Source organism: Corvus moneduloides, chromosome 9, assembly GCF_009650955.1.
Source record: "Corvus moneduloides isolate bCorMon1 chromosome 9, bCorMon1.pri, whole genome shotgun sequence".
Lineage (NCBI taxonomy): Eukaryota > Metazoa > Chordata > Aves > Passeriformes > Corvidae > Corvus > Corvus moneduloides.
In genome coordinates, this window is record NC_045484.1 from 24,117,331 (window position 1) to 24,142,683 (window position 25,353).

At 49.8% G+C, this 25,353-nt stretch overlaps 2 protein-coding genes across 3 annotated transcripts; both read left to right on the forward strand.

Annotated features, from left to right (window-relative positions):
• The first annotated feature begins 590 nt into the window (after positions 1 to 590).
• Positions 591 to 12,209, forward strand: LOC116448195 (cytochrome P450 4B1-like). 2 transcript variants are annotated; one of them, XM_032118315.1, is made up of 12 exons: positions 591 to 999; positions 4,986 to 5,130; positions 5,763 to 5,807; positions 6,345 to 6,472; positions 7,964 to 8,088; positions 8,204 to 8,355; positions 8,923 to 9,029; positions 9,508 to 9,698; positions 10,178 to 10,311; positions 10,459 to 10,523; positions 10,759 to 10,813; positions 11,450 to 11,536. In XM_032118315.1, exons 1-11 carry the CDS (start codon positions 817 to 819, stop codon positions 10,810 to 10,812), a joined length of 1,329 nt encoding a protein of 442 aa, XP_031974206.1. In that variant the 5' UTR covers positions 591 to 816; the 3' UTR covers position 10,813; positions 11,450 to 11,536. The 2 variants fall into 2 exon arrangements, with proteins under 2 accessions (XP_031974206.1, XP_031974205.1); XM_032118314.1 differs by having other exon boundaries at positions 602 to 999; positions 10,731 to 10,813; positions 11,450 to 12,209.
• Positions 12,210 to 18,256: 6,047 nt separating this feature from the next.
• Positions 18,257 to 25,353, forward strand: LOC116448196 (cytochrome P450 4B1-like). The gene is made up of 12 exons (XM_032118316.1): positions 18,257 to 18,576; positions 19,449 to 19,590; positions 20,292 to 20,336; positions 20,421 to 20,548; positions 20,983 to 21,107; positions 21,202 to 21,353; positions 21,560 to 21,666; positions 21,836 to 22,026; positions 22,323 to 22,456; positions 22,901 to 22,965; positions 23,631 to 23,713; positions 24,433 to 25,353. The coding sequence occupies exons 1-12, from the start codon at positions 18,391 to 18,393 to the stop codon at positions 24,599 to 24,601; spliced, it is 1,527 nt and encodes a 508-aa protein (XP_031974207.1). The 5' UTR covers positions 18,257 to 18,390; the 3' UTR covers positions 24,602 to 25,353.

Here is a 25,353-nt window from a genome sequence, read left to right on the forward strand (position 1 = left end):
CGCCCCGCGCGGGCCGCCGAGAGCGGGCAGGGCCGCGGGTTCGAGTCCCGCCCCCGGCGGGTGGGACGGGCGGGGAAAGGGGCGGTGAGGCGCGGCGGGGCATGGCCTGGTTGGTGCCGCCCGCCGCGGACCACGCTCTGTCCGCTCGCCCACCAGGCTCGGAGGGGGCTGCTGCTGGCAGACATAGCGGTGACAAGGAAGCGGTGTGGCCCGGCAGCTGCCTGCCGTCTGCCTGCCACCAAGCCGTGCCAAAGCCGTGCCAAAGCTGCCACGGTAGCCGGCCCTCGGCTGACACCCGGCATCGCCAGCCGGCGCGGTGCGGGATTCCCCGCGCTCCTGCTGGGGAGATGCTGTCCCGGTCGGCGCTGGGATGCGGCTCACAGTGCCGGCAGCGGGGAGGCAGACAGGGAAGGAGGGCGGGAGCCGTCAGCCGGGATGCGGGATGGGAAAGGGTGGAGATGAGGGTGAAACGTCGTGAGGCAGGAACATGTGATGAAGACCTCGGGAGGAGGAATCCCAGGGTACGGTCTTTCCCTCTCTCTTTGGCCTGCGGTCCCGGCGCGGAGCCAGCCGGTGCCGGCGGTGGGGGACTCGGGGCGGGCAGTAGCTCCCAGCCGGTGCGGCAGCGAGCGGAGCGTTCCCGCGGGATGCTCCCCTTCCCTTCCTCTCCTTTCCCTTCCCTCCCAACAAGCGCTGCCGTGATTTGGCAGCCGCTCGGACTCTGGACCTGCCTCTCCGCCCCGCATTGGCTGCCGCGGCCGGTACCGCCGGGGCGCTGGGGGACACCGGAGGCAGCTGCCGGCGGCTCTCGGCGGGATGATGAAGCTCCTGTGGCTGGGCGTGGATGTCTCCAGGGTGCTGCACCTGGCCGCCGTGTTCTGCCTGACCTGCGTGCTGCTGAAAGCCATCCAGCTGTTCCACCGGCGGCGTGAGCTGCTCCGGGCGCTGGCCGACTTCCCCGGGCACCCGACCCACTGGCTCTTTGGCCATGTCCACGAGGTGGGGGAGAGCCGGGTCTGCGCTGCCGGGAGCGAGGGGGAGTGCGGGGAGCAGCTTTCCCGAGGGGCGTGTGGGAATGATGCTAGTGGGACTTGTTCCCGTGGTCCGGGAGAACTGCTCCTCCCAGTCCGCGGGGTAGGTGAGAGGCGGGCATCCCTTTCCTCAGCCAGAGCAGTGTGCTTTCGCTGCCCGTGAGGCTTAGAGAGAGCGTGGCTCACGCAGAGCTCCCGCAGGCTGCTGCAGACTGCACGGTGGAAAAGGGTGGTGGCTGGTTCGAACGCAAAGAGAGCGGTAATACAGTGTGGCATAGGCAAGGTCATCTCGGGATGTGAGCCGGCATCGGTGCTGGAGGCAGCAGAGCCGCGCTGCTCTGTCCGGGGCAGGCTCCACTGTCACCTCTCTGCTCCTCTGACAGCCAGGGCAGGGCCGCAGAAGCTCTCCTGCGGCGCTGAGCTGATGAGATGCTGACCAGATGCTCGCTGCTCCTGGCATCCAGGAGTACATTCTCTCCCCTGCCAGCTTGCATCGGCCTCACGGCCAGGTGAACCAGACAACTGATCATTCTGAGCCACGTTTAAGCCACAAAACACGCCACAGGCATTGCATCTAGCACAGGGACTGTGGATCTTCTTACAGTTGCATTAAAGCCGTGAACAACTAAACTCACGTACATAGGTGAGCCTTGTTCTGCTCACTGGTGGCAGGGATGACTCTTCCCCGAGGTATGCACTTGCCCACACAGATCACCGCGGCTGCCTTGGCAAGCAGCCTTGGCAAGCAGATTTTCACAACTCATCAGCAGCCTCACGAGGCGTAACTAAGCTTGCCTGATGCAAAAGGCTTTTCTGTACGTGCTAAAGGCTGCTTAAAATCACCTTGCCCTCTGCTGGGCTCTGCTCTTGTCTTGTCGTGGCCAAATCTGTGGCACATTAAATAATTGGCACCCTGAAAAGTGTCTGGGAAATCAGGAGACCTTCCAGGGCTTGTCTCTCTGCTGTGGCAGCACCAGTTTTGCTGTGCTGGATGGGACAAGCAGTCTTTTGGCAATGTAAGCATGAAGATGGGCCAGTTCAGGGCTTTGTTACACTGCCAGTTAGACTTTAAAACTGCAATTAAATAAAGTATGTTCTTCTGTTTGTTAGTTGTGACTATTTGTCCTGGACGGGAATTTGTGCCAATCACTTGCTGTCATCATGGCTAGGTTGTTCGTGGCTCAACTTTTACCTCAGACAATGTTTGTTTGAGAATTCCTTTTTGAAGATTTAATCATTTGCTGATTAATGCTGCTGAATTCCCAAAGCCTAACAGTTCGTCGAGCCAGCAAAGAAACCAGCAATGCTCTGGGCACACGCTGAATACAAAGTTTGCACACACCTCGAGGAGGACCTTCGAGCTGTATTCAGGGAGAGAACTGACATTTCCTGTTCTGTTGATTTAACTGATTATTTGCCAGTTTGGATCCAGGCCAGTTTAGAATCTCAAATGTATTTGTCATGCTCTGGGTGGATCTCCTGGGAATACATCACTTTGTTTTAAGGCATTCTCCGGGTAGTAGTCTCTGCTTATCCAAATCGCTCAGTAGAAATGACATTAAAATATCAGGAAGAGGTTGTGTGGAGCTGTTCAGTCTCACTGCAGCAGCACGACTTAGCTAAAACCCAGAGTGCCAGCCCTGAGCTGACCAAAGTGGCTCCCCATGGCCGGGGTTGGTGGGAAGCAAAGGACAGCAGGGTCGCTGCCCCACTGGCACAAGGTGTCAGTTCCTCAGCAGCCCTTTGCCCACTTCTGCCCTGTGTGGGGAGGAGCCAGCCCGGCTCTGGCTGCACGAAGGACAGCTTCATGCTCAGATTTCAGCTCCTGTGTTTTGTCTATCATTTGCTATCAGTGTATAGTCATTAAAAGTGCCCTCAAGCCTCTTCCTTAGATGCTTTTAGTGTTGGATCCATTTCAAAACTTGCATTTCAGCATGAGATCAGGCAATTACCTTTCTTTCTTAGACCCAAGTGGGGTTTATGCTTTTCTTTTCAAGCCCCCAAGGGAGAAAGAAGTAATGGTCTTTCATGCAGAGCCGGGTAGCTGGAGCCCTGATTAAGGACTGGGAGCTTTCTATTCCTCTGCAGCTCACAGAACTTTACACTCTCTGCTCCAGGAGTGCTCGGTGCAGCAGGTTACTCACCTTGAGGGTAACCTCTCCTCTTAAATAAACCCATTCAACCCTCTGGCCAGCACAGGAATGGTTCTTGACAGCACAAACCAAGGCTGGTGCTCCAAAACAAGGCTGGATGCAAAAGTTTCTAGGATTAGGACTTCTGCCAGTGAGACTTGCTCAGCATCTCCCAGTTACTTCCATTATGCTTTCTGTGATTCATGACAGGAGAAGCACAAGCAGCTGTATCAAAGGGACTTTCACATGTTCAAGTGTCACTTAGCTAAAGGCACTGTGCCAAGCCCTGCTTCTGCTGGCATTGCTGAAGAGGTGGGCACTGAGGAGGGCTTCCTCCTTTTGCCCCAAAACTTGATCCCTGAAATCAGAGAAATTGATGGTTCTGTTTACTAAGTTCACAATCTTGAACCTGAGTAAGTGAAGTTGAAGCTGAGCTTTCTGTAATAAGTAATAAAGGGGTATAGTTCATAATTCTGCTGCGTGTGGGAGACACACGGGCTGTGCTGCAGGGACTCCCCCAGCTCGTGAGGAAGGGGGTGCTCAGCCTTGGAGCTGAACCTGGACATGCCCCCCCCAGCCTGTGCAGCCCCTGGCAGATGCCCCTTGACTCCTGAGTATCCTGTCCGAGATAAGCCGCACGTGGCTGATAATTTGATGTGCGTGATTATTTGAGTATGAGCCATGTCCTGGGTTGAGAAACACCAGCCAGACTAAAGACTGAGCTGAGCTAACTCAGCACGAAAGCGCCTGAGCAAATATTCACTTGATACAGTCAATAGGGTGACTTTGTGGCTGATTTCTGCACCAGTACGCTGATTTAATTAATCTTCAAACTTCAAGTCAAAGCAGCAGCAGCAGCTCTGTCAGACCTAGCTTACCAAAATCCTTCCCTTTGCATATTGGCCCAGAGTAGTTTCTGTTCAAAGAAAAAAAAGAATCTTACAAGGTTTTGTCTCTGTGATTTTTTTCCTTTGCCTGTGACTGTGGAGCTTTCCACGGGTCTTTCCACTTGTTCTTTGTCTATTGCCTGAACATAACAGCGCAGGCTATAAAAGCAATAAAGCAGTGATCACTTTGGAGTGAACCTGCCACTGCTGCTGATATGAACGCTGGTGCTCATGCTGCTCCTCAGATCGCAGCTTCCAAGGACAGGAGGTAAATTCTTCTAGGAGCACCAGCTCTTCGTTGCCTATGAAATTCAATTCACAGAAATAAATGAATTCTTATTGTAATGATATTAACCAGTGTTCTCTTCACTCCATTGGTGAGTTTGGACTTATTCTGTTGAATTTTGCCTGGACACTGGCCTTCTCCACCTAAATGTCTGGAGGAAGCTGCGATTTCCCAGTCAGGAGGCACTGCTGGGGCAGACCCAGCAGTGATGCAGTTGGCTGCTGTAAAAGTGCTGCTGTATTTTTTCCCAGCTGCAGGGTGCTAATTGCTCAGCCATGTGCAAGTGAGAATATATTTGCTTGCCACAAGTGCAGATGCTGTCTGGGACAAATCTGAGTCTTCTATGGAGTGGCCATGGAAAAAGAGCAGGTAACATATATGAGCTGATAGGCACCGCCTCGTTGCCTAAGGATGTTGTCTATCTCAAGGTCAAGTGATAAGGAAGAATTATTTTATATGAGCTTTAAAAGTAGCAAACATCTCTACTACCCATGCTCTGCAAACACAGAGGAACAACACCTTGTTTGCCCTTATCTGGTTTTGTGATCAGAAAGACCTTGAACTTTTAAGACAGAGTATTGAGAGATTATTTAATTTTTTTTTCTCTGAATCTGTGTATTCTTTCTCTTTTTTTCTTTTCCACAACTAGTTTCTCAAGGAGGAAGATGTGCTGGACAAGTCAGAGATCTGGGCACAGAAGTACTCATATGCTCACCCTATCTGGTTTGGGAGTTTCTCAGCATTCCTGGTTGTTGCTGATCCCGACTATGCCAAGGTTCTGTTGGCCAGAGGAGGTGAGAGATTATGGCTTCAGCTGTGGAGCAGCAACCCCAGCCTGCAGATTTCCCATGCCAGCCTCAAAATTTACAGCAGGGCAGGGTTTCACAGAGAGGGTTTCTTGCAGAAATCATCTCAAGGCATGTGCCCTGGGTGCTTCAGGCACAGGGCTGCAGGGCTGACCTGACTCCAAGTGCATTGCTGGAAAATCAGACTTCCTCAAATGCTCCTTGAAAGTTAACTACTCAGTGCCTGATCCCAGCAAGGAGTAGACACCTGGGAGCTTTTTTCTAGGCTCAGAGATCTGGCTCCTACTGCAGAGGAAGATCTTTATGCATTGAGAAGAAAAGGTGCTGAACAGTGGTCTCTGAGAGGGTTAACCATTTATCACGCTGCACAGGCTTTGGACTACCAGTATTCTTGTTTTTTCCGGTGTGGGCATCTGCTTTTATATGTGCTTATTGCCAAAGTTGTTTTGTTGTGAAATACTGGGAGTTCTGCAGGGATGCCACTGATTTTGCTTCATACCCAACCAAAAGTGAGAGCCCAGAGGGAGCTTTCAGCTGCAAACCAGTGGGTTCATGCTATTGAAAATATTGAAAATACCATTTTATTTTCTCTTTTTTTATGTTTTTTTTTTTTCCCACAGACCCCAAGGATAATGTCAGCTATAAACACCTTGTCCCATGGATTGGTATGTATTCCCAGGGCTTTGCCTGCCAGGAATGATTCTGAAGTTAGACAAAATATGTTATAAGTAAACAGCATTGTACTTGCTCCTTGATGGAGTTATACCTAAAAGCTTCCTGCAATTATTACATTTATTGATAAAGGTGCTAAGTAGTTCTATTTATTTTCAAGGAAGGAAAGTTCAGACATAACATATGTACAAATTCTTACATGTCCACAGATAGCAAAGGCTGGTGGTGGGAGAAGCTTAGATTCAGTGGAGGACTGGTGAAAAATATATCTGCTGTTCTGAACTTTCTGAACTTCTCTATTCCAGCGGGGTTGATGTTTCTTTTCAGAGACACTGTTGTGCCATTTCGATTGGCAAGTCTTTCCTCAGCTCCGGGAACCCTGGAGCTGATGGCAACATTTGCAAAGACCCTCTCACAGCAGTTCAGACACGAGATTTAATCATGCTCCTTGCTGACACTGTGTCTGCAGGCGGGTGAGAGCAGCCTGCTGCCTGTTCCCAGCAAAACGTGCCTTGCCTGTGTTTCCCCAGGGAATGGGTTGCTGATCTTACACGGGCCCAAGTGGCACCAACACCGAAAACTCCTGACTCCAGGGTTTCATTACGATGTCTTGAAACCGTACGTGGGCCTGATGGCAGAGTCTACGAATGTGATGCTGGTAGGACTCACAGTGCTCCTCTCTCTGCCCTGTTTTCTTTTCCCCATCCTGTCTGGGTAGGAGGTAAATGCTGAAGCAGGGTTTTCTTTACCTGGTAATTGTAAGGACACACTGTGTCCTGGTGGTCAGTCTTTCTGAGTCACCCCAAATCCCTGCCCTTGAGCTGGAAAGGATGAGCAGGTTGAGCCTGTCTGCAGTGATGACATCTCTGGTACTGCCTTGGGATCTGTGGCTGAGATTTCAGGATGAATGTTACTGCCATCCCCAAACCCTGCATGATCTCAGTTCCAACAGCAACTTCTTACAAGGTGTTTGTCTAAATGAAGAATTGAAGTAAATAAAGGTTCATAATAAATCCCCCAAAAATAAAGGTTGTAGCAGAGCTACACTGTAACCTAAAGGGTATCATTTGCTGTTGGCATACCCGTGAGTGGACTGCAATCCCTGCCATGCCTCATAAACAGTGAAAATGCATTGTTCTTCAATCCACTGGTGCTGGGCAGGATGGAAACCAGTAGGAATTACAGGCAAAGGGCACCAGGCTTTGTGCACATGAACTGGAGGAGTCTGGGTGCTGGATCTGTTCCTTCTCCTTCACCACCCTCACTCCAACCTCCCCAGCAGCTTCAAACGGATCCTGGCTGGATTCCTCCTGCGGCCCAGGGAGCAGCCAGGAGCCGAGGGCTGGAGAGCCAGGAAGACTTTTGCAAGGCTCACAAGTGCCTGGGAGTTTGGAATTCCGTGTGCACAACGTCAGCGCCAATTGTGTGAGCCCGTGCCACCAGGTGGCAATCGTTGTACGTGCTACGGACGTGCATCTGTCCCTGTAAGCCTGGTTTGGACCGTACTCCTCCCTCTCCTCTCTTTCCCAGCTTTTAAGTCAACTCATTCCTTGCCACTGTGAGGGGACAGAGGATTCATCATCACTTCATGTCTGCTGGGGAAGAGAGACAGGATTTATAGTTTCTCTAGGGATCAGAGTGGGGCAAGAGCTCCTGTATTACATGCTGGGAAAATGCACTGGCACAGAGATCGTGTGACAGAGAAAAGAACCTTGCTCCGAAGTTTGCATCCTGAGCACCAAGCTCATATGTGCTCACCAACAGACCCAGTGAAGCCCAATGCCAGCATATGCTGCTCCTACACAGAGAACACACTGCGTCCTAAGGAGGACTTAGATAACTCCCCATCACCCAGAAATGCACCTATCCTGGGCTTCTCCAGGGTGCTCTTGCCTCAGAATAAGGTGTAGCAGGGCTCACCACCACCAGGATCCAAGAGTAGCAGCTGCCTGAGGCAAATCTTGTATTAACCATCCCACTCTTGGCTTCTCTTCTCTGGGATTTTGATGGTGTCTAAGGGATCCCCTTTTTTTTTTTTCCATTTCTCAGGGATGTATCCCTATCTGAGCACTCATTTAACCAGGGTATGACTGCAGATCCATGCAGAACTGACCTTTGCCTTCTCATTTCTGTCTTCTTTGTGCCCTAGGATAAGTGGGAAAAGCTAACAGCAGACGGGAAGCCAGTGGAGCTCTTTGAGCACGTCAGCTTGATGACTCTTGATAGCATCATGAAATGTGCCTTCAGTTGTCACAGCAACTGCCAGACCAACAGGTCAGTGCTGGCTGCCCCAAACCCTGGCAGGAAGTTTGCAGCTCAGAAGGGAAATGGGCAAATTGCTTGTCACTGTGCTCCCAAATTTACAAGCTTCCTATTTCCCACTCTCCAGGAAAAACACCTACATCCAGGCTGTCTACGACCTCTGCCACATGGTGCACCAGCGCCTCCGCATCTTCCCCTACCACAATGACATCATTTACTGGCTCAGCCCCCATGGATTTCAGTTCAGGAAGGCCTGCAGGATTGCTCACGACCACACAGGTATTCCCTGCTGTCATCCTCTCCCAAAACTTTGGAAGGAGGCAGTCAGTCCCTCCTTGCCTGTGCAGTGATCCTCCCCAGAGGCTCAGAGCTGAGATCCAAGCAGAGCATCAGCTTGCAGTAGTGGTCTGATCTAGGCATGAAGCAAAGGGGTCCCACAGCTACCTGGTTATTAAACTGGACTAATGGAGGAATTGCCCTCAGGAAATGCTCCTGTAAAATGGCCAGAGACTGGTGAAACAAGGCATGAGCACTGCAGGCAACACTAATGCAAGGAATGCTTTTATTTTCCAAGCCAGGTGTGATTTTAATGCATGAGGGGTGTGTAAAACAGGCTGAAAAGTCTGTGGTGGACTAAGAAGTTTGCAGAAAAGGATGGCAATATCCATGGCATTTGTTGCTGTGCTGCTGAAGAGCTGAAGTGCCTGGGGTGCAGAAGCACAGATCAAATGCATCATGGACTGAGCAGTGCTCACCCCCTTGGGTGAGCTTTGCATTCAAAGGCAGGACAGTTTTGCAGCTTGGCATCTCCTGGTCCTGCTGAACCTTTAACCCTTTCTCCCCCAGACAAAGTGATCCATGAGCGAAAAGAATCCCTTAAAGATGAACGGGAATTTGAAAAGATCCAGAAGAAGAGACATTTGGACTTCTTGGACATTCTGCTGTGTGCCAAAGTGAGTGGTGAGGAGTGTGTGTGTGGCAGGGCACATGCCAGTCAGTTTTTGCAAGGGTGCCACAAACCCCCAGAGACCCTCAGGGTCCATTAAAAAAAATTCAATCCATAAAGAAAAAGAAAAATTAGCCCAGTCCCACCCAGTTGAAGAGAGACCAAGGTGATCCAATTTTCCATTGTTGAAATGTTGGCAGTGTCTTTTTGGGTATACAACCTGCAGAGGGATTTCATAGTCCTGGTGGTTTAATATGGAGGGATAAAGAGATTTAAAAGTGAAGGGAAAAGGGCCCTGAATTCAGTGTAAACAGACATTGATTTTGTTTATATGTATCCCACAGGCAGCATCACGCCCCTTTTGCAATAGCTGAAAGAATATAAGGATATTTATATATTTATATATGTGTGTGTGTGTACTGTAATATATATATATATATAAATTTTACATGTATGGTCCACTGAGAGTGTTTCTGGACTTTTAGGATGAGAATGGAGCTGCACTGTCTGATGAGGACCTGCGTGCCGAGGTGGACACATTCATGTTTGAGGGCCACGACACAACAGCCAGCGGCATCTCCTGGCTCTTGTACTGCCTGGCAATACACCCTGAGCACCAGCAACGGTGCAGGGAGGAGATCCAGAGCATCCTGGGGGACCGGGACACAATCCAGTGGTAAGGCTGCACCATTTCCTCTGCTGGTAACTCTTTTCCTATCTCTGCCATTTCTAAGTGAGCAATGTCTTCAAGGCTCAAAAGCTGGGGTGCTAAAGGTTGCTGCATGCCCAGGGACTTCACAGGATGGAGCAGATCCTTCAGCTAAGTCTGCCACCCTGGAAGGGACATTCTGCATGCCATACAAGTCTTGGGCAACCAGCATTGCTCTTTGCTCTCTCCTGTTTTCTCACCACAGGACATCATAGATGTGCTTTTCACCTTTCGCTGTCACTCTGCACTTGAGATTGTTCAGTGGTTGTCCAGGTTGTTCAGAGGTGTCCTGGCATCCCCAGCCTCCAGCAGCCTGTGTCTGGACATTGTGGGTGCCTCTGTTCTGTTGCAGGGGGATCTGCTCAGGGGGTGGGTGTCTGTGGGTGAAGGGACCTCCCAGCACAGGCAGTGGGGGTGCGTGGGGCTCAGCCTGCCTGTCCCAACAGGGAGGACCTGGGCAAGATGACTTACAGCACCATGTGCATCAAGGAGAGCCTGCGCCTTTACCCCCCAGTGCCTGGAGTGTCCCGGCAGCTCAGCAAGCCCATCACCTTCCCTGATGGACGCACTTTGCCGGAAGGTCTGTAAATCCCATTCCCGCTGCACAAAACTCTGCTCTCAGGCACCAGCTGCATCCTCGCTGGCACAGATGTTCAGGCTGGGCTGTGCAGATGTTTGCTTGTTTCTTTGTCAGTGAGCCCTCTTCTCCTCCTCAACTGTTTTCCAGGCAGCATCACTGCAATAAGCATTTACCTCATTCACAGAAACCCTGAAGTATGGAAAGATCCTTTGGTGAGTTTTCTTTTGATCTCCTAATAATTTTTTCCCTTTACGATGTGCCTCTTCCCATGTGCCCTTCACCCGTTAGCAGGAGAGAAGAATTCTCTCTCTCCTGTGGGGTTCTTCATAAATTAAGGGGTGTCAAATTTCTCAAGATACCAGTCAGTACTGTGTTCTTTAAATAATTGCTTCTCCTTGCTGCATATTCTTAATTTCCAGGTGTTTGACCCTTTGCGTTTTTCCCCGGAGAATCTCTCTGGCAGGCACTCTCACGCCTTTCTGCCTTTTTCTGCTGGAATGAGGTAAGGGGAATTGAACACTGAAGGTGTAGTGGGCAGAAACAACCACCTGCAGTCCTGGCCCTGCAGCAGTGAATAGTTAAATGAGGATATAAGTGTTTGTGTAACAGAGGGGTTCTGATACCAGCAGGCAAAATGGGAAGGCAGCATTGCCAAGCCCCTTCTGGGGACAGGGAACTGGGTCCCAAAGCTGTGGAACATTCTGTTGGCTTCCTGCAGGGAGCCTGCTATCCTCTCCTTGATGCAAAGATCCCATCCCACCCTCCTGCCCTTTCATTCCCCCTTCTCCCCTCCCCTCAATCCTTCCCTTTGCCCTGTGCTCACTCCTTCAAGGCAAGCACCTTGCAGACCTTCCCTGCTTGGAGACCCACCACCTCATCCCTGCTGGCCTCTCCTTTGGTTTCCCCATGTCCCTCCTTCTCCATGCTCATTGAACACACATTTATGAGCTCCCAATATTCCTCTAAATTCCTCCTGCTCAGCCCATGCCTCTGGTTTTGCTGCCCAAAGCACTGCCTGGAGCCCCTGAGCTGCAGAGGAGAGGATGTGTGCTGGTGTGGGAGGGCTGGGATGGGCTGCGGGTGTTTGCTGTGCCCAGCACTGTGGTGGAGGTGGCTGAGCTGCTCTGTTTCTCCACAGGAATTGCATCGGGCAGCAATTTGCCATGAACGAGATGAAGGTGGCACTGGCTCTGACCCTGCTGCGCTTCGAGCTCTTGCCTGACCCTGCCAAGCCTCCCCGCAAAATTACTCGGCTCATCCTTCGCTCCAAGAATGGGATTCACCTGTACTTAAAGAAAATCCGCTGATGCTGGAAACCTTCCTGCCTTTACCAGAGGGAGGGACCAAGCAGATGACGGACAATGTTTCTTTCTCTGGGGCAGAAGTGCAGGGCAGGATTTGGGGATGAGGATTCCTGATTTCTGTGCTTTGTCTACTAGCTGAAAGCCCTTTTCAGGCTAGGCCCAGGTAGCTGGGATGACATTGCACAGACCACTGTGAGCCGTCTGCTCCAGGGCACTGATCTCAGAGCAGCCAGGCATGGCCATGCTGTCTGTCCCCTTGCACTGCCATAAGGGCTGGCCTGGCCTGGGAACATCTGCAGGCCCCACCAGCTTCCTTCTTACCAAATCCTGCCTTCACACTCGTGTCCTGGCCAAATCTGTGACCATTTCCAGCCCTGCTCCGTCGTCAGCACCTTCCTCAGTGCCTAGAGGTCAGCCCTCCTCTCCTGCAGTGGGGACGGCCTGTGGCAGGCCTCTGTCTCACTTCTCACACTCAGTGGGTCTCTATTTTGTTGAAAGCACTGATTCCAGTTTGGGCTCTGAAATTCTGCCCAAACTGCAAAATATTCTGTAATTTTTGTCTTAATAAACCAATAATTTTTCCTGCAACAGCAACTGTGTTGTTTATATTGACGGTGCTTGTCTGCTTCATCACAAATGCAGTGTAAAACCCATTTAGAAATGGAAGATGGAGAGGAAGCCCATGAGCAGCAAGAGATGATCCTGGGCAGGCCAGGAAACTGCCTGTGGGTCTCCAGGCACAGCCAACACAGCATCTCCTTCCATGGGCAACTCTAACAGGGGTCCAATAAGCAATCTTCAGTCAAAGTTCTGATAGTTAGAAGGTGTGTGGGGGAGGGGGGGATGTCCCTGGTTTTTTTAGTATTATTTTATTTTCTTAAGCTGATTAAGTTATGAGAGTTGGTACACTGGAAGACACTAGTGAGCTGTCCTCCTCCCCTGCAGGGATCATTGTTGGGATAGAATATCACACATCAAATGTGGAATCCCAAAGGCTGCTGTTGCAATTATCATCACAGTGATGTCAGCTGTGGTTCCAGGATTGTGAGAAGGCTGCTGTGCAGTAAGACAGCAGCTGACTTCATACAGCTCCCCCCTGCAGAGGCTGGTTTGCAAGGATATGCTGGGGCAGCCCAGGAGAAAATCCACTTTCTGCAGCTGCCTGTCCCCTCTTGAGACAAGAGGTGCAGCTCTCGAGCTGGAATCACAACTATGCAAAGAAGAGAGACAGAGTATGCTTAACAAAATATAAAAAGTTACAAAACTATGAGACACTACAAGCTCTTTTCAGGGCCATATCAGGATGCAAAATTATCTCGATAAATTGAAAAACTGTGGCAGTGAATGGGATGCAAGTCTGAAACACAAGAGCAGGCACAGACATTGCACAAAGACAAGAGAGGAAATGACTGACAGGCAGCAATCTCTCCAGTGGGTATTCAGAGAGACAGAAAAGGTAATAATAATCAATAATATCCTGCTGTTGCAATCACAGCAAACATCATACTTGGATGCATAAACACAAATATTTCTCAAAAATTTTTCACTTGCTTCTCTTTCAGCAAATGGAATGAGACAGTGTCCTTCAACCCTGTTTGGAGATTTAAGTATAAAAGCAACGGCATCTACTCCAAGCTTGCATACTCTAAAGTGCAAAATGAGAAAATTTTTAATCAAAATAACTGAAATTACTAGAATAAATTACATATATCTCTGTATTGGATGCAATTTTCTTTTAAAGACAAGATTTGAAAAAAATGCCATCTAAAGAGGAGTGGATGGACCTTGGCATTCCAATGTGAAAGATTAAAGCACAAGCACCTAATGAGCAAGAGCAAAGGCTGAAATCATGGTGTACCCACTGAAGGAGAGTAGGTTAAAGGGGATAAAACTAGGGGAGCTTGACATAACAGTCCTCGTCTAAATAAATGGCAGCTGCTAAATTGCATTTGGGTAGATACAGATTACGTAACATCAAGCACTCCCTAAGATTTCTAAAGCCCTGACATAGGTTATCTGGGGAATCTGCAGACGTTTTAGAAGTTGGTGACTGGTTTTACTGGGTACTCCAGAAGCCCAAAGGAGGTAATGGATGTGGTGTAAGGCTGGAGCAGGTTACCTCTGGCTTGGTTTCTGTGAGTGGACTGAATTGGGGGTACAGGAAAAGCTGCACTGCTGCTTTCCCAGCTGGAAACACACGAATGTTCTGGGCCCTAGGATGGAAAAGCCTGACTGCTCCTGTCTTCATCCTGTTCAGCCATTGTCCCCCTTGTGACTTCTAGGATTCACTAAAAATCTGCCTCTTCAAATGTGAAGAGGAAAAGGGAAGATGCTCTGCAGCATTCTCACCATCCTCTCTGTGTTGTGCTTGTGGCTTCTTCGCATGAGAAGGGAGCAGAGCCTGGTTCCCCTTGTAGCCACCCAAACCCAGCACAAGACCTGTTCACAAATCTCTCCTTGGTGCTGTCACCCCCTGAGGCTAGGAACTGGAGACACTCTTCCAAATAACCCCACACATGGCAGCCCAGCTCCCAACTTCCCTGAGCCACATGGGCCAGCACCTCATGCCAGGCCAGCTCTCCATGCCGGGCTGGCCAGCCTGCATCCCACATCCTGCATCCCACATCCCATATCCTGTATCCTGCATCATCCCACATCTTGCATCTCTCATCCCACATCCTATGTCCTGCATCCTGCATTATCCCACATCCTGCACCGTCTCACATCACAGATCTTCCATGTCTGCTCTGCTTCTGAACTGGAGAGTGGGCCTGAGGCTGCAACAGGAGCTACTGTGCCCCAGGGCCAGAGTGAGCCAGATCTTTCCAGAATGTGATTCCTGAGAGCAATTCCCCCCAGTTGCCTTTCCCCTCCTGGGTATTAGAGACAAGGTAATAATAAAAAGACCTGGTCACATGGGATGTACTGCTCACAGCATTAAGGACAGTCAAGGACCAGCTGCAGAGAGCTTACCTCATTCTTTAATCCTTCCCTACTTTCTGCAGAAAGGGTAATTGCAAAGATGATGGGCTGACCTTGGACTGTCTGAAGGATTCAGACCTTCAGATAACTATTTTAACAAGAACTCACGGGAGGGGCTGTGTGAGGTGCAGCAAGGGTTAAGTCTTTGTTTCAGTTAAAACCAGCCTGGATTTCTCTCATTGCAGCTTGGTTTTTCAGCAGCAGCAGGGCAAAGATGCCACCTACTCCCTCACAATTACTCCTTTCCCCACAGACTGTCACCAGCACTGTGCAGCCGCATCCCTGTCACGTGAAGGGTGTCTGTCCATCTCAGTTCAGTGGTGGCACTTTTTCAGATGCTTCCAGGCATGTTGGAAGCAGCAGGACCAGCAGGGAGAGCAGCTGGCTTGCAGCACCGGGAATGCTGTCCCTGCACAGGACCCACGCTGCTCTCCAGGAAAATTCACTGTCAGATGGCACCAGCAATTTCCATCTAAACTCCGCTGGGATTTTACACTGGAAGCAGCCTGTAAATTAAGTAAATATTGCAACATATTTGTAAGACAGCTGTATTAAATGCTTCCAGATATACATTCATCCTCGAGACGTGTGGTCAGATGGGATCCAGGCAGCTTGCATTACTCTGCAACACTTGCTGGGCTCTTGCCATGATTTTCTCATCTATCATGTGTTTGGAAGCTTGAAATGTTATTATTTTTTTTGGCATTACTGTTACATTTCATCTGTCATCACTGAGTGCTGCAGGAACACACAGGGACAGATGGGCCTGGACTCTTCCTCCTATCTGAATAAACACAGGCACAACCAGGGAAAGCAGCTGCTGCAAGATCACACTCTGGGGCAAAGTACCCAATTGCCACCTAAATTTCACCTGCTCAGTAAACCAGTTCTTCTGCAATGAATTCCAACAGTGTGAGTTAAATCAGTGAGGAAGAGCCTCTCCTTCTTCTGCTTAGGTGTCTAAAGTAAGCGGAGAAATTCACAAGACCCAGAAAGAAAAAAAATTCCCAAATTTCACAGCCTGCTGTGTCCATGGTTGGGGTATGGGATGGAAATTTTTCAGTGTAAGTGGGTTGTTTTATGTTGGTGGCCTGACCTGTCGTGTCCCCACTGCCATCATGTGAACATCTGCAGCATCGAGCCAACCCTCCAGAGGCTCTCTGCAAACGTTTGACAACCTTCCAAGTGTCCTTTAACACCCAACTGCAGTTTCACCAGTCTCAAATGTCCAGAAGGTCAAGCCAAGCTTCTGCTCCCCCTGCCAGCCCCCCCAGACTGCTGCGGCTATCAGAAGACCCTTGTACCTGCTTTTTCATGCTGGGATCTTCTTCTGGATTCCTCCAGAGCTGTAGATTCTTCTGGTGCTAACAGATCGTTCTGGCCTTGTCCCAGGCCCTTACAATGATCAAACCAGTACTGTCCCTTTTCACTTTTCTCCGCTTGCAGCTCTGCAGCAACTTCACTTTTCCTTTTGAACTTTCATGATTTCTTTCCCTGCAAAACCCTCTGAGTTATCTTCCCCAGGCTGTGAGTGTTCATGGCCCCTCTTGCTGTGAAACCTCTGAAATACAGGAGAAAGGCTTTTCTCTCCCCTCCACCAGTGAAATATAGAATGCAGAGGCTGGAGGCTGGGTTAAGCACCCAGTTTTGCTATCACCCAAGCTCAGATTCTTGCTCCAAATCCCCATAAATGTGGGTTTAGCCACTCTGTCCCTTATGTTCCCTCCGTATCAGCTCAGCACTTGACATCTCACTTGACCTTCACGACAACCCATATGCTTTGGCTTCGTGCTCAACAGTTGTTATTGGTTATTTTATAACTATAAGGGAGCCAGTTTGGTAAAAATTGACTTTGTTCACGGTCAAACCAACTGTCCAGGGACTTTGTCACCACTAAGAATTTCTGGGTTGTTATAAAAGTTTCATCTGTGGCTGCACCAGAAACTCCATCCACTGGCCTGTCCCCTCCACTTGTGGGTTTGGGGGTATTTATGACTTATTTTTTACATCATTACTGAAAGGTGCCAGCCAAATCCAGATTGGTCAGTCTGGCAATGGGATAGGTGCCACAGGAAATTCCAGACAGCTCCATTGGCAATGAACAAAGGCTCAAACATCAGACCTCCCTGTTTTCCTTGTGCAGACCTTGCGAGAGACCCAACTACACAACATCATTAGATTTAGGAATTTGCTGCAGGTCTTCACGTGAGAGTTTGTCATGGCAAACTGGGTCCCTCATGCTCTGGCTCCCACCAAAGCCCTCCCTAAGAAATGCCTAACCCGACAGATTGTAGCTTTCTGCCTCTTAAAGATCAACCTTTAACTCTCCCCTGAACTTTCACACAGATCCAGCTGGCTCAGTATAACAAGAAACACTAATTTTCATGAAGATGGCCAAGTGTGTGAAAAGGTAATGCTGCTCAGTGTAGTGCCTACCAGGGATGTTCTCCAAGGCAGTGACATTGAACATCAGATAAACAGTACGTTTTATCAACAAAATGACTCTACAGGCAGAAAAAGTGGGACATGGCATATTTTAGACTAAAAACTAAAGGAAAGTGCCCAAACATCAGAAGTCCTGTATCTCAGAGATGTGTTACATTGAAGAGAAGCACTCACAAAGTTCAGCAGCCCCTATGTTGTATCCTATCAGACTATCAGCCTCCACAAATGATAACCCATTTATCCTCATAATATCCCAAGACACAAATGGGACATTACTTCAGCCCATCTGGGGATCCTCCTTTTCACAATATGCCTGGAAGTCACCCACACACATATGCTTCCAGTCCCAATTCTCCACCAGCTCCACATTGCCATTCCAGGTTTCTGGGCTTATGGGATGTGGGTCCAGGTAACCAGCAGGAGCTGCACAGGGATTCCTAGGAGGGTCCTACCTGGGCCCTAACCAATCACTTCAATAGAGAGGTAAATGCAGTGATACAGAGCCTTTTTTGGAGAAGGTGAGATGCCATGTGGACAGAGGAAGGAGGGCTCACCAGCACGGTAGAGGGAACATGACCTTCCATCACACCTCCCCATCATGTGCTCTCCACCTTGATGCCGCTCACTTCACTGCTCTGCAGCATTTCCTCTCCTTGTCTCATCTACTGGCCATGGTAATTCCTCTGGACTGCAGTTTTGTCTCCTGCCTTCTCTGTGGCAGGAGCCCTCGGGGAGCAGGGCCACATCCCTTGTGAGCTGCTGGAGTTATGTCCATTCTCTCGATTACAGCCCAGCAGTGCTGGGTGATGCTGCAGTCACCCAGAGCGCTGCTTTTACAGATGAAGGTGGCTGAATCCATGCAGCTCACTCATTGGGAAGAGGTGGCCTTTGTGTTCCTCACCTCATGCGGGCAGATGGATGGCTTCTATACCTGAACTGTCTGAGGACAGCACAGAGCTCAACTAGAGCCCCAGCCTGCCTACATCTCACCTCCTTCCTCCTCTGTCTTTGTCCACCTGGGCATGGAGGACTGTGAGTGTGTGACAGTGCTGCTGGGACTTCAGAGAAAGCAGGAAAGATTCAGAGGCTATCTGTTATCCAGGTTGCAGGGGCAGGCTGCAGAAAGCAGGTCAAAGGGCGAGTGGGAGCACAGGCTGCTGGCTGAGCTGACGCAGTGTTTGCCATGATGTTCCAGCAGCTATAAATTGCTGTCAGCTCCATTTCGCCAGACTCTGCTCCTGCAGAGGAGGAGGGAGAGGATTTTTACCTGCACTGAGCTCCCCACCTGGCTCAGGTGTGAGAGCAGCAGGTGAGAAACAGGCAGGAGAAGGCAGTGTCCCGGACCAGCATGGCATCTCTGCTGGACAACATAGCCAGACCTTCTGCTGTCGTCCTGCAGCTGTCTGTGCTGCTTGGTGTAATCTTTGTGCTGCTGAAGGTGCTCCAGTTCTACCGGGAGAGGAAGAAACTCACCAAAGCTCTGGAGGCATTCCCTGGCCCCCCAAAACACTGGCTCTATGGCCACAATCACCTGGTAAGGAGTGAGCTGGGCTCAGCCAGGGTGGGTTTATCCCAACTGTGCAAGGCATCAGTCAGGATGAGAAGGACTGCATGGGGTGTGTGTGTCCCCTGCTCCTGTGTCTTCCTTCAGGAGAGGACCTCTGCAGAAGGAGTGCCAAGACTTCTGCAGGGCAAGAGGAAAGGGTGCTGGATATGAGGTGTACATCATTTGGCAAAAAAGAGTCATGCTCTTTTCAATCATGCCCTCAAACATAGAGTTATGGGACTTCCATGAAGTTCTTTGAGTATGAGCAACCATAAAACGTCTCTTTGTTACATGAAACCTTCTACCAGTAGGAGTGCCTTGCCCTATAGCCACTGAAGAAGACGGCCACAAAAGCAGGGAATTTTAATGCAGCCATTTCCATCATTCTATGGTGAAGATGTTTTGCTTTCACCCTGCATGCCCACCTTGCACTGCTGAAATTAGGAACAGGGGTGTGACAGCCTTGGTCTGCCTGGCCTGTCCACCAGGCATCCTGGCATTGCCCATGCCAGCTGTAGACTCCCAAGTGCAACACGGAGCTGCTCCGAGCCTGGGCCATCCTAAGGTGGCTCAGCTGCAGCCAGCCCAGCAAGGGACGCTCCGTGGAGCTGTCTTGTGCTGCAGGGATTTGGTGGCTCAGGCAGCTTTTCCTCTTGTGCACGGTCCCCTTGCAATGCTCATCCTGTCCTCCACCTGCAGCACAAAAGCCCCTGTGTGGCGAGTCCGCCCACTCTTCCTTCATTTCCCAAGAGAGAATGTCTTGCATGTGCTTTCCATGAGAGTGCAAGTTTAACCTCTGCTCTCCCTTCCATGTCCCTCTTTTTTTGCCTTTATTAATCCCTGATTAATTCTCATTGCAGATACATTCTGAAAATTTTTTACATCAGATAGTGTCATGGGGAGAAGAATATCCCTATGCCTTTCCCCGATGGTTTGGACCAGTCTTGCCTTCTCTAGTTGTCCATCATCCTGAATATGCCAAAAGCATACTTGGCCGAACAGGTAAGTCTCTACATTTGGTTTTGAGAAGTCTTTGATGCTTTCCTACCAAGAAAATACTGGGAAACTTACCTGGAATCATCCCCTCTGCCAGCTTCCTTCACAGCTATTGCAATTCTTTTGCTCCTCTTCATGAACTGCCAGCCTGCCCCAGGTTTTATGGAGCAGTTTGTATTCTTGTGCAAAACAGTGACCAGGTTCCTGGGCACTGTTACTTCCAGTTTCCTGTCAGTTCCCAGTTTGAGGGTCATTTGTCTTATTGTCTTCTATGGATTCTACCACTGCAATATTTGTGCTTCCCAGTAAACCCAGTAAAAAGGGTGAGCTGGCATGGCAATGGCTCTCAGAAAGCATCTTAAGTTTTCTCCTCTGCTCCCTTCTGTGGAGCATGTGAGTGTTAAATACGGGGCCATCCCCAGTAACTCCCATCCATTGTTCTCAGTTTTAAAATTTGCCGTGGCTGTTTCTTTTCCACACGCATTTTTTTGTTCTTTCTCTGTTTTTTCAAGTCGACTGCCATCATAATTGTAGATGACCGCTTTTAAACGCTACCTCTGGTGGTACAATATTTTATGTCTTGAAATGAGAGTAATCCCATCTTGTGATTTAGAGGGTGAAATCCGTTGCAAATTTATCCTGAATTTCCTCTTTTGTTGTGTTGAATTCATTATTCATGTATTTCTGATACCTGCTCTGTTTTACAGATCCCAAGGCTAGTCTACCCTACAGATTCCTAATTCCCTGGATTGGTAAGTCAGAAGAAGAGTAAGGATGTCAGAGCTATGATCAGAGCCTGAAGGAGCTGATTGTCCCTTTGCTGTTTGTGCCTTCAGGGAAGGGGCTGCTGATCTTGGAAGGAAGCAAATGGTTCCAGCACCGGAAGATGCTCACCCCAGCTTTTCATTACGATGTTCTGAAATCTTATGTGACCCTGATGTCAGACTCTGTCAAAGTGATGCTGGTAAGAATCCCCACTCCTGCTACTTTTACATTTCAGCTGTGAAACAGTGAAAATAATCAGATCTGTGAATGAGTGAGAGAAAGAGACTGCACTTAGATAATTTCTAGAGTTTCACTGAACTTTTGGAGTAGTTTGGAAGTTCTGAAATTTCTCCCTTCACCTTCAGTGTCCCTTTGGACTCTCCACTTATTCTTTCTTTTTTTGCCAATAAAATCAACCACTGCAAGAATATCCTTTCATACCTTGACATGATACACCTGGAAAAAGAAATGCACAGAAGAGTTAGATTAGATTAATGGAATATATCATGAACTACGGCCTCTGCTTCCAGAAAAGAAAGCAATTAGCACTGTGGATCTGGGAAGAGGGACGGGAAAACTTGACCTGACCACAGATGGTAGTCTGTCTCTCCTTACCCCTGTCTCTCCCTCTAGGATAAATGGGACAAGCGTATCAAGGAGAGGAAGTCAGTGGAGCTCTTTCAAGATGTCAGCTTGATGACACTAGACAGCATCATGAAATGTGCCTTCAGCTTTAATTCCAACTGTCAGACTCAGAGGTCGGTGCCTGAATTTCTAAACCCTGGCAAAGCAAGTGCTCCTGTTTCACCATTCATTTTGCTAACACCAGCTTTAACCTTGGCCTCCTTACAGCAACTCCCACTATTACATTAGAGCTGTTTATGACCTGAGCTGCCTCCTGAACAAAAGAATCCAGACTTTTTCTTTCAAGGATGTCTTCTACGACCTGACTCGCAAAGGCCGTGAGTTTCAGGATGCCTGCAAGCTGGCCCATACCCACACAGGTATTCCTGCCCCTTTCTCCCCAGTCCTGTCCCCCAGCTGAACCTCTCCCCCACTTGTCTCTGGAGTGGCACAGAGCAAGGTTGCAGTATGCGTTGGCCAGAGGGTTACACATTAAACAAGAGCCCAAGCTGATGACCGAGTGGTCAGGTACATGAGGGTACTCTGAAGAGGCAGGATGCACCGAACTGATCTCTCTTCTGTGCAGATCAGGTAATACAAGAAAGAAAGATGTTGCTCTCCAACGAGAGGGAACTTGAAAAGATCCAGAAGAAGAGACACCTGGATTTTCTGGACATTCTGCTTTGTAGCAAGGTGAATGTTTTAAATTATTGTACCAAATGCCAAAGAACAGAACCATGTGGCACCGAGGGTGCAACAGCACAAGAAAGGAAGCACAAGAGACACCAAATCCTTCAAACCCTTTGGGTATAAAAATAAAAGGCCTGTGTGATTAGGCATTATATGCTCTCCTCTTCATCAGGATGCAAATGGAGTTGGATTGTCCGATGAGGACCTGCGTGCTGAGGTGGACACCTTCATGTTTGAGGGTCATGATACCACGGCCAGTGGGATCTCCTGGCTCTTCTACTGCATGTCATTGCACCCTGAGCACCAGCAACGGTGCAGGGAGGAGATCCAGGGAATCCTGGGAGATCGAGACACCATTGAGTGGTGAGCTAGGAGTGCTTATTCCGTTATCTTGAACTCTTTTTCTTACCCTTTAAGGCTTTTGACATGGTCTCCTACAACATCCTTCTCTCTAAATTGGAGAGATATGGGTGGACTGTTCAGAGGTTGAGGAATTGTTTGGAAGGTGGCATCCAGCAGGCAGGGGTCAATGTCTCAATGTCCAGATCAGTGACAGGTGGTATCCCTCAGGGGTCCATACTGGGGCCAGTACTGTTTATTATCTTCATCAGTGACATAGACAAAGGGATTGAGTGCACCCTCAGCAAGTCTGCTTTCAGGGAAGACCTTGGGAAGATGACCTACACCACGATGTGCATCAAGGAGAGCTTGCGCCTGTTCCCACCAGTTCCTGGTGTGTCCCGACAGCTCTCCAAACCCGTCACATTTCCTGATGGACGCAGCTTGCCAGCAGGTCTGTTGAGTTTGTTCATCCTTCTTGCGGCTGTCCGTGACAAGCGGGGCTTCCTTGCTGTGTGTGGAGAGGCTGAAGGGTCTTCCAGACTCCCTTCTTTCTCCCAAGGGCTGTATGGAGCTACCATGGCTTTGCCACCACAGCGAGCCTGTAAAGGGTGGCCAGACAGAGTCCAATGACATGCTCCAGGGTGGTGGGGTGTTCACAGAGCTCAGAGGGGACTTGTGGAGTGTTGTTCCCAGCCAAATCAAAGTGATACACTGATGAGAGAAAGGGGCCTAGCTCTAAGGCCATTCTTTTTTCCATGTGAGGTTTCCAGGAGATCCCTGCCAGATCTCCTGCAACAGCCGCTGCAGAGCTCAGGGAGGGAGAGAATCCCAAAAACACCTCTCCTGCATCTTCACTCTGAGGTGTCATCAGCTTTTTCTCCCTTTTCTTTCACAGGCTGCCAGATTGGACTGAACATATTTGCTATTCACAGGAACCGGGATGTCTGGGAGGACCCCGAGGTATTTCACCTTTATAACAGGAAAGGGAAGATGATCTCTGAGCCCAGACATCCATTCCCCTTGGACCAGGCAGCCTGTGCCTCCCTGCTATGTTTTTTTTTTCCCTTGTCATTCCAACAGTCCACATCCAAATGCAAAGTTCAGTTGAGTTACCAAACACCCCAAAGGCTTTGAATATGAGAAAGTGCTGGGAATGGGTGTTCAATAGTCTCTTTGTGCACGGTGACACAGAGATATCCAGACTGCTTTCAGCTGCCCACTTAGAATGGTTTGAGAAGTCCCCAAGCCCTTCAGGCCGGGGAGTGATTTGAAGATGATATTTTAGAGGCTTCAAGAAATAACTGGAAAGTTTGAGGCAGGGTGCATAGCTGCCTCTCTGTCTGGAGAACAAGGATCAGGCATCTCTGGAACAGAGGGATCCTGACTTGGTCATTACTGCCATGGATAAGGAAACACCTGCAGGCATCTTGGGCATTGTGGTGGGTGACCTGGATATCTCCAAGGGGAAGATCCACTCGGTGGCTTTGTAGAGAGATGACTGTCATCTGCAGCTCTCCCAGGAAGAGCAGAGGCCATGTCCAGCCCTAACTTGGGGACCAGGGAAGACCTTGGTGCTACTCAGATCAGACCAAACACCGAACAAATGGTCTTTGTTTCCCCCACAGGTTTATGATCCCCTGAGGTTTTCTCCAGAGAACTCAACACAGAGGCACTCCCATGCTTTCCTGCCTTTCTCTGCTGGATCCAGGTGGGAGATCCTTCAGCCCTCTCCTTCCCATCAGGCTGCCTTGCATGTGAGACCTAGCTCAGAGTCAAGCCCCTGCAGCTAATCCTCCCTCAGTCTCCACAAGCAAAGTTGGCCTGGCCAACTCAAGCAGGCTTTCTGTAACAGGATTTCCTATTACAGCATCTCCTGTAATGGGATTCCCATGCTCTGTCAGCTCCAGAGCACTTCCCACACCCCAAGCTCTGTGGTCACAGTAGGATTTCACACATTTTTTGTGTGGCTTTGTGGAGATGTTTACATTTTCTCTTGCCTGCAGTGGGAACACAGCTCCCTTGTTTAGGGGTGAATCCGAGTGCACCTCCAAGCCAAGCTGGGCCCACCTCTCTGTGGTTCCAATGCTGTATCGATAGACAGATGCAGGATACTGAGGTCTCAGTAACTTGCAAGAGGATCACCACACAGAGCCAGAAATAACCTTTTAGAGGTGTCTGGATCCTGGCTGCACTTCTTAGTGAAATAAGCCCCAGTTCTCTCAATCTTGTATCTTTTTCCAATGCCTATTAATAAGAAAAATAGCAATACCCCACCACAGAATTGAGTTCATCAGGGGCTTACTAGATAAGCTGTGGTGTCATCCTCGCAGCAGCTGGAAGTCCCCCAGCTCACACATGGGGTGAGTCCAGCTTGGGGGTGGTCAGGGACGAAGGCAGCAATCGGAGCATTTGTCACCCCCTCCCCAGGAACTGCATCGGGCAGCAGTTTGCCATGAACGAGATGAAGGTGGCGCTGGCCTTGACCCTGCTCCACTTCGAGCTCCGCCCAGACCCATCCAAGCTTCCCATAATGGTACCACAGATCATCCTCAGGTCCAGCAACGGGATACACCTGCATTTGAAGAAGATTTTCTGATCCTGTGGGGTACCATGGCAGAGGGGCAAGAGCTCTCCCAGGGGAGACCCTCCACCCAGAGGTTTAAGAGGGGAGTGCCAAACAGACCCACAGTGGCCACATTGGACCTCTCCCATATTAACCCTTGTCCTGCTGCTGTCCAGAGGTGCTCTTTGCAAACACCAAACCCAGCAGGTGCAGGTCCCCTCCTTGCAGGGGGAGCAGCACTGCTAAGGGTGTTCCACAGCATGGCTGTGGCTCATCCTTCACCTCCACGGGCGTCCTCCATGTCCTGCTCATCTCCTCACCTCCAACCTGCCCTCATACGCTCCCTGACAGGACTTCTGTCACCCATCTGTGGATTTGTCCCATTGTCAGTTCCCCGCTTGGGCTTGGCAGTGAACAACGCCCGGCATGGTTTGCACGGATGCCTAAAGCCTGGGCGCTGCCCCAGCGCAGTCCCTGCCCTGCCTCCAGCCTGGGTGTGCCAGGGCAGGAGGGCTCCTCCCGGCAGCTTCACTGCATCCCCACGCACCACCCTCCAAAAGATTCCTGCTCTGGGGCTGGCACTGTGCCCACCATTATGGAGATGAATGCCTGTGGTTGTTTTCTGCCCCAGCTCTGAACTTCCTTGGGCTGAGGGTAGTCAGGAGCCAGCGCAGAAACCTGTCACCAGCTAACCTGGAGGAAGCACTTGGCACACTGGAAACAGCATGTGATCAGCCTTGTTCTCCTCTCTGAAATGAGAATAAAGCCTTGTGGGGATGATCTCC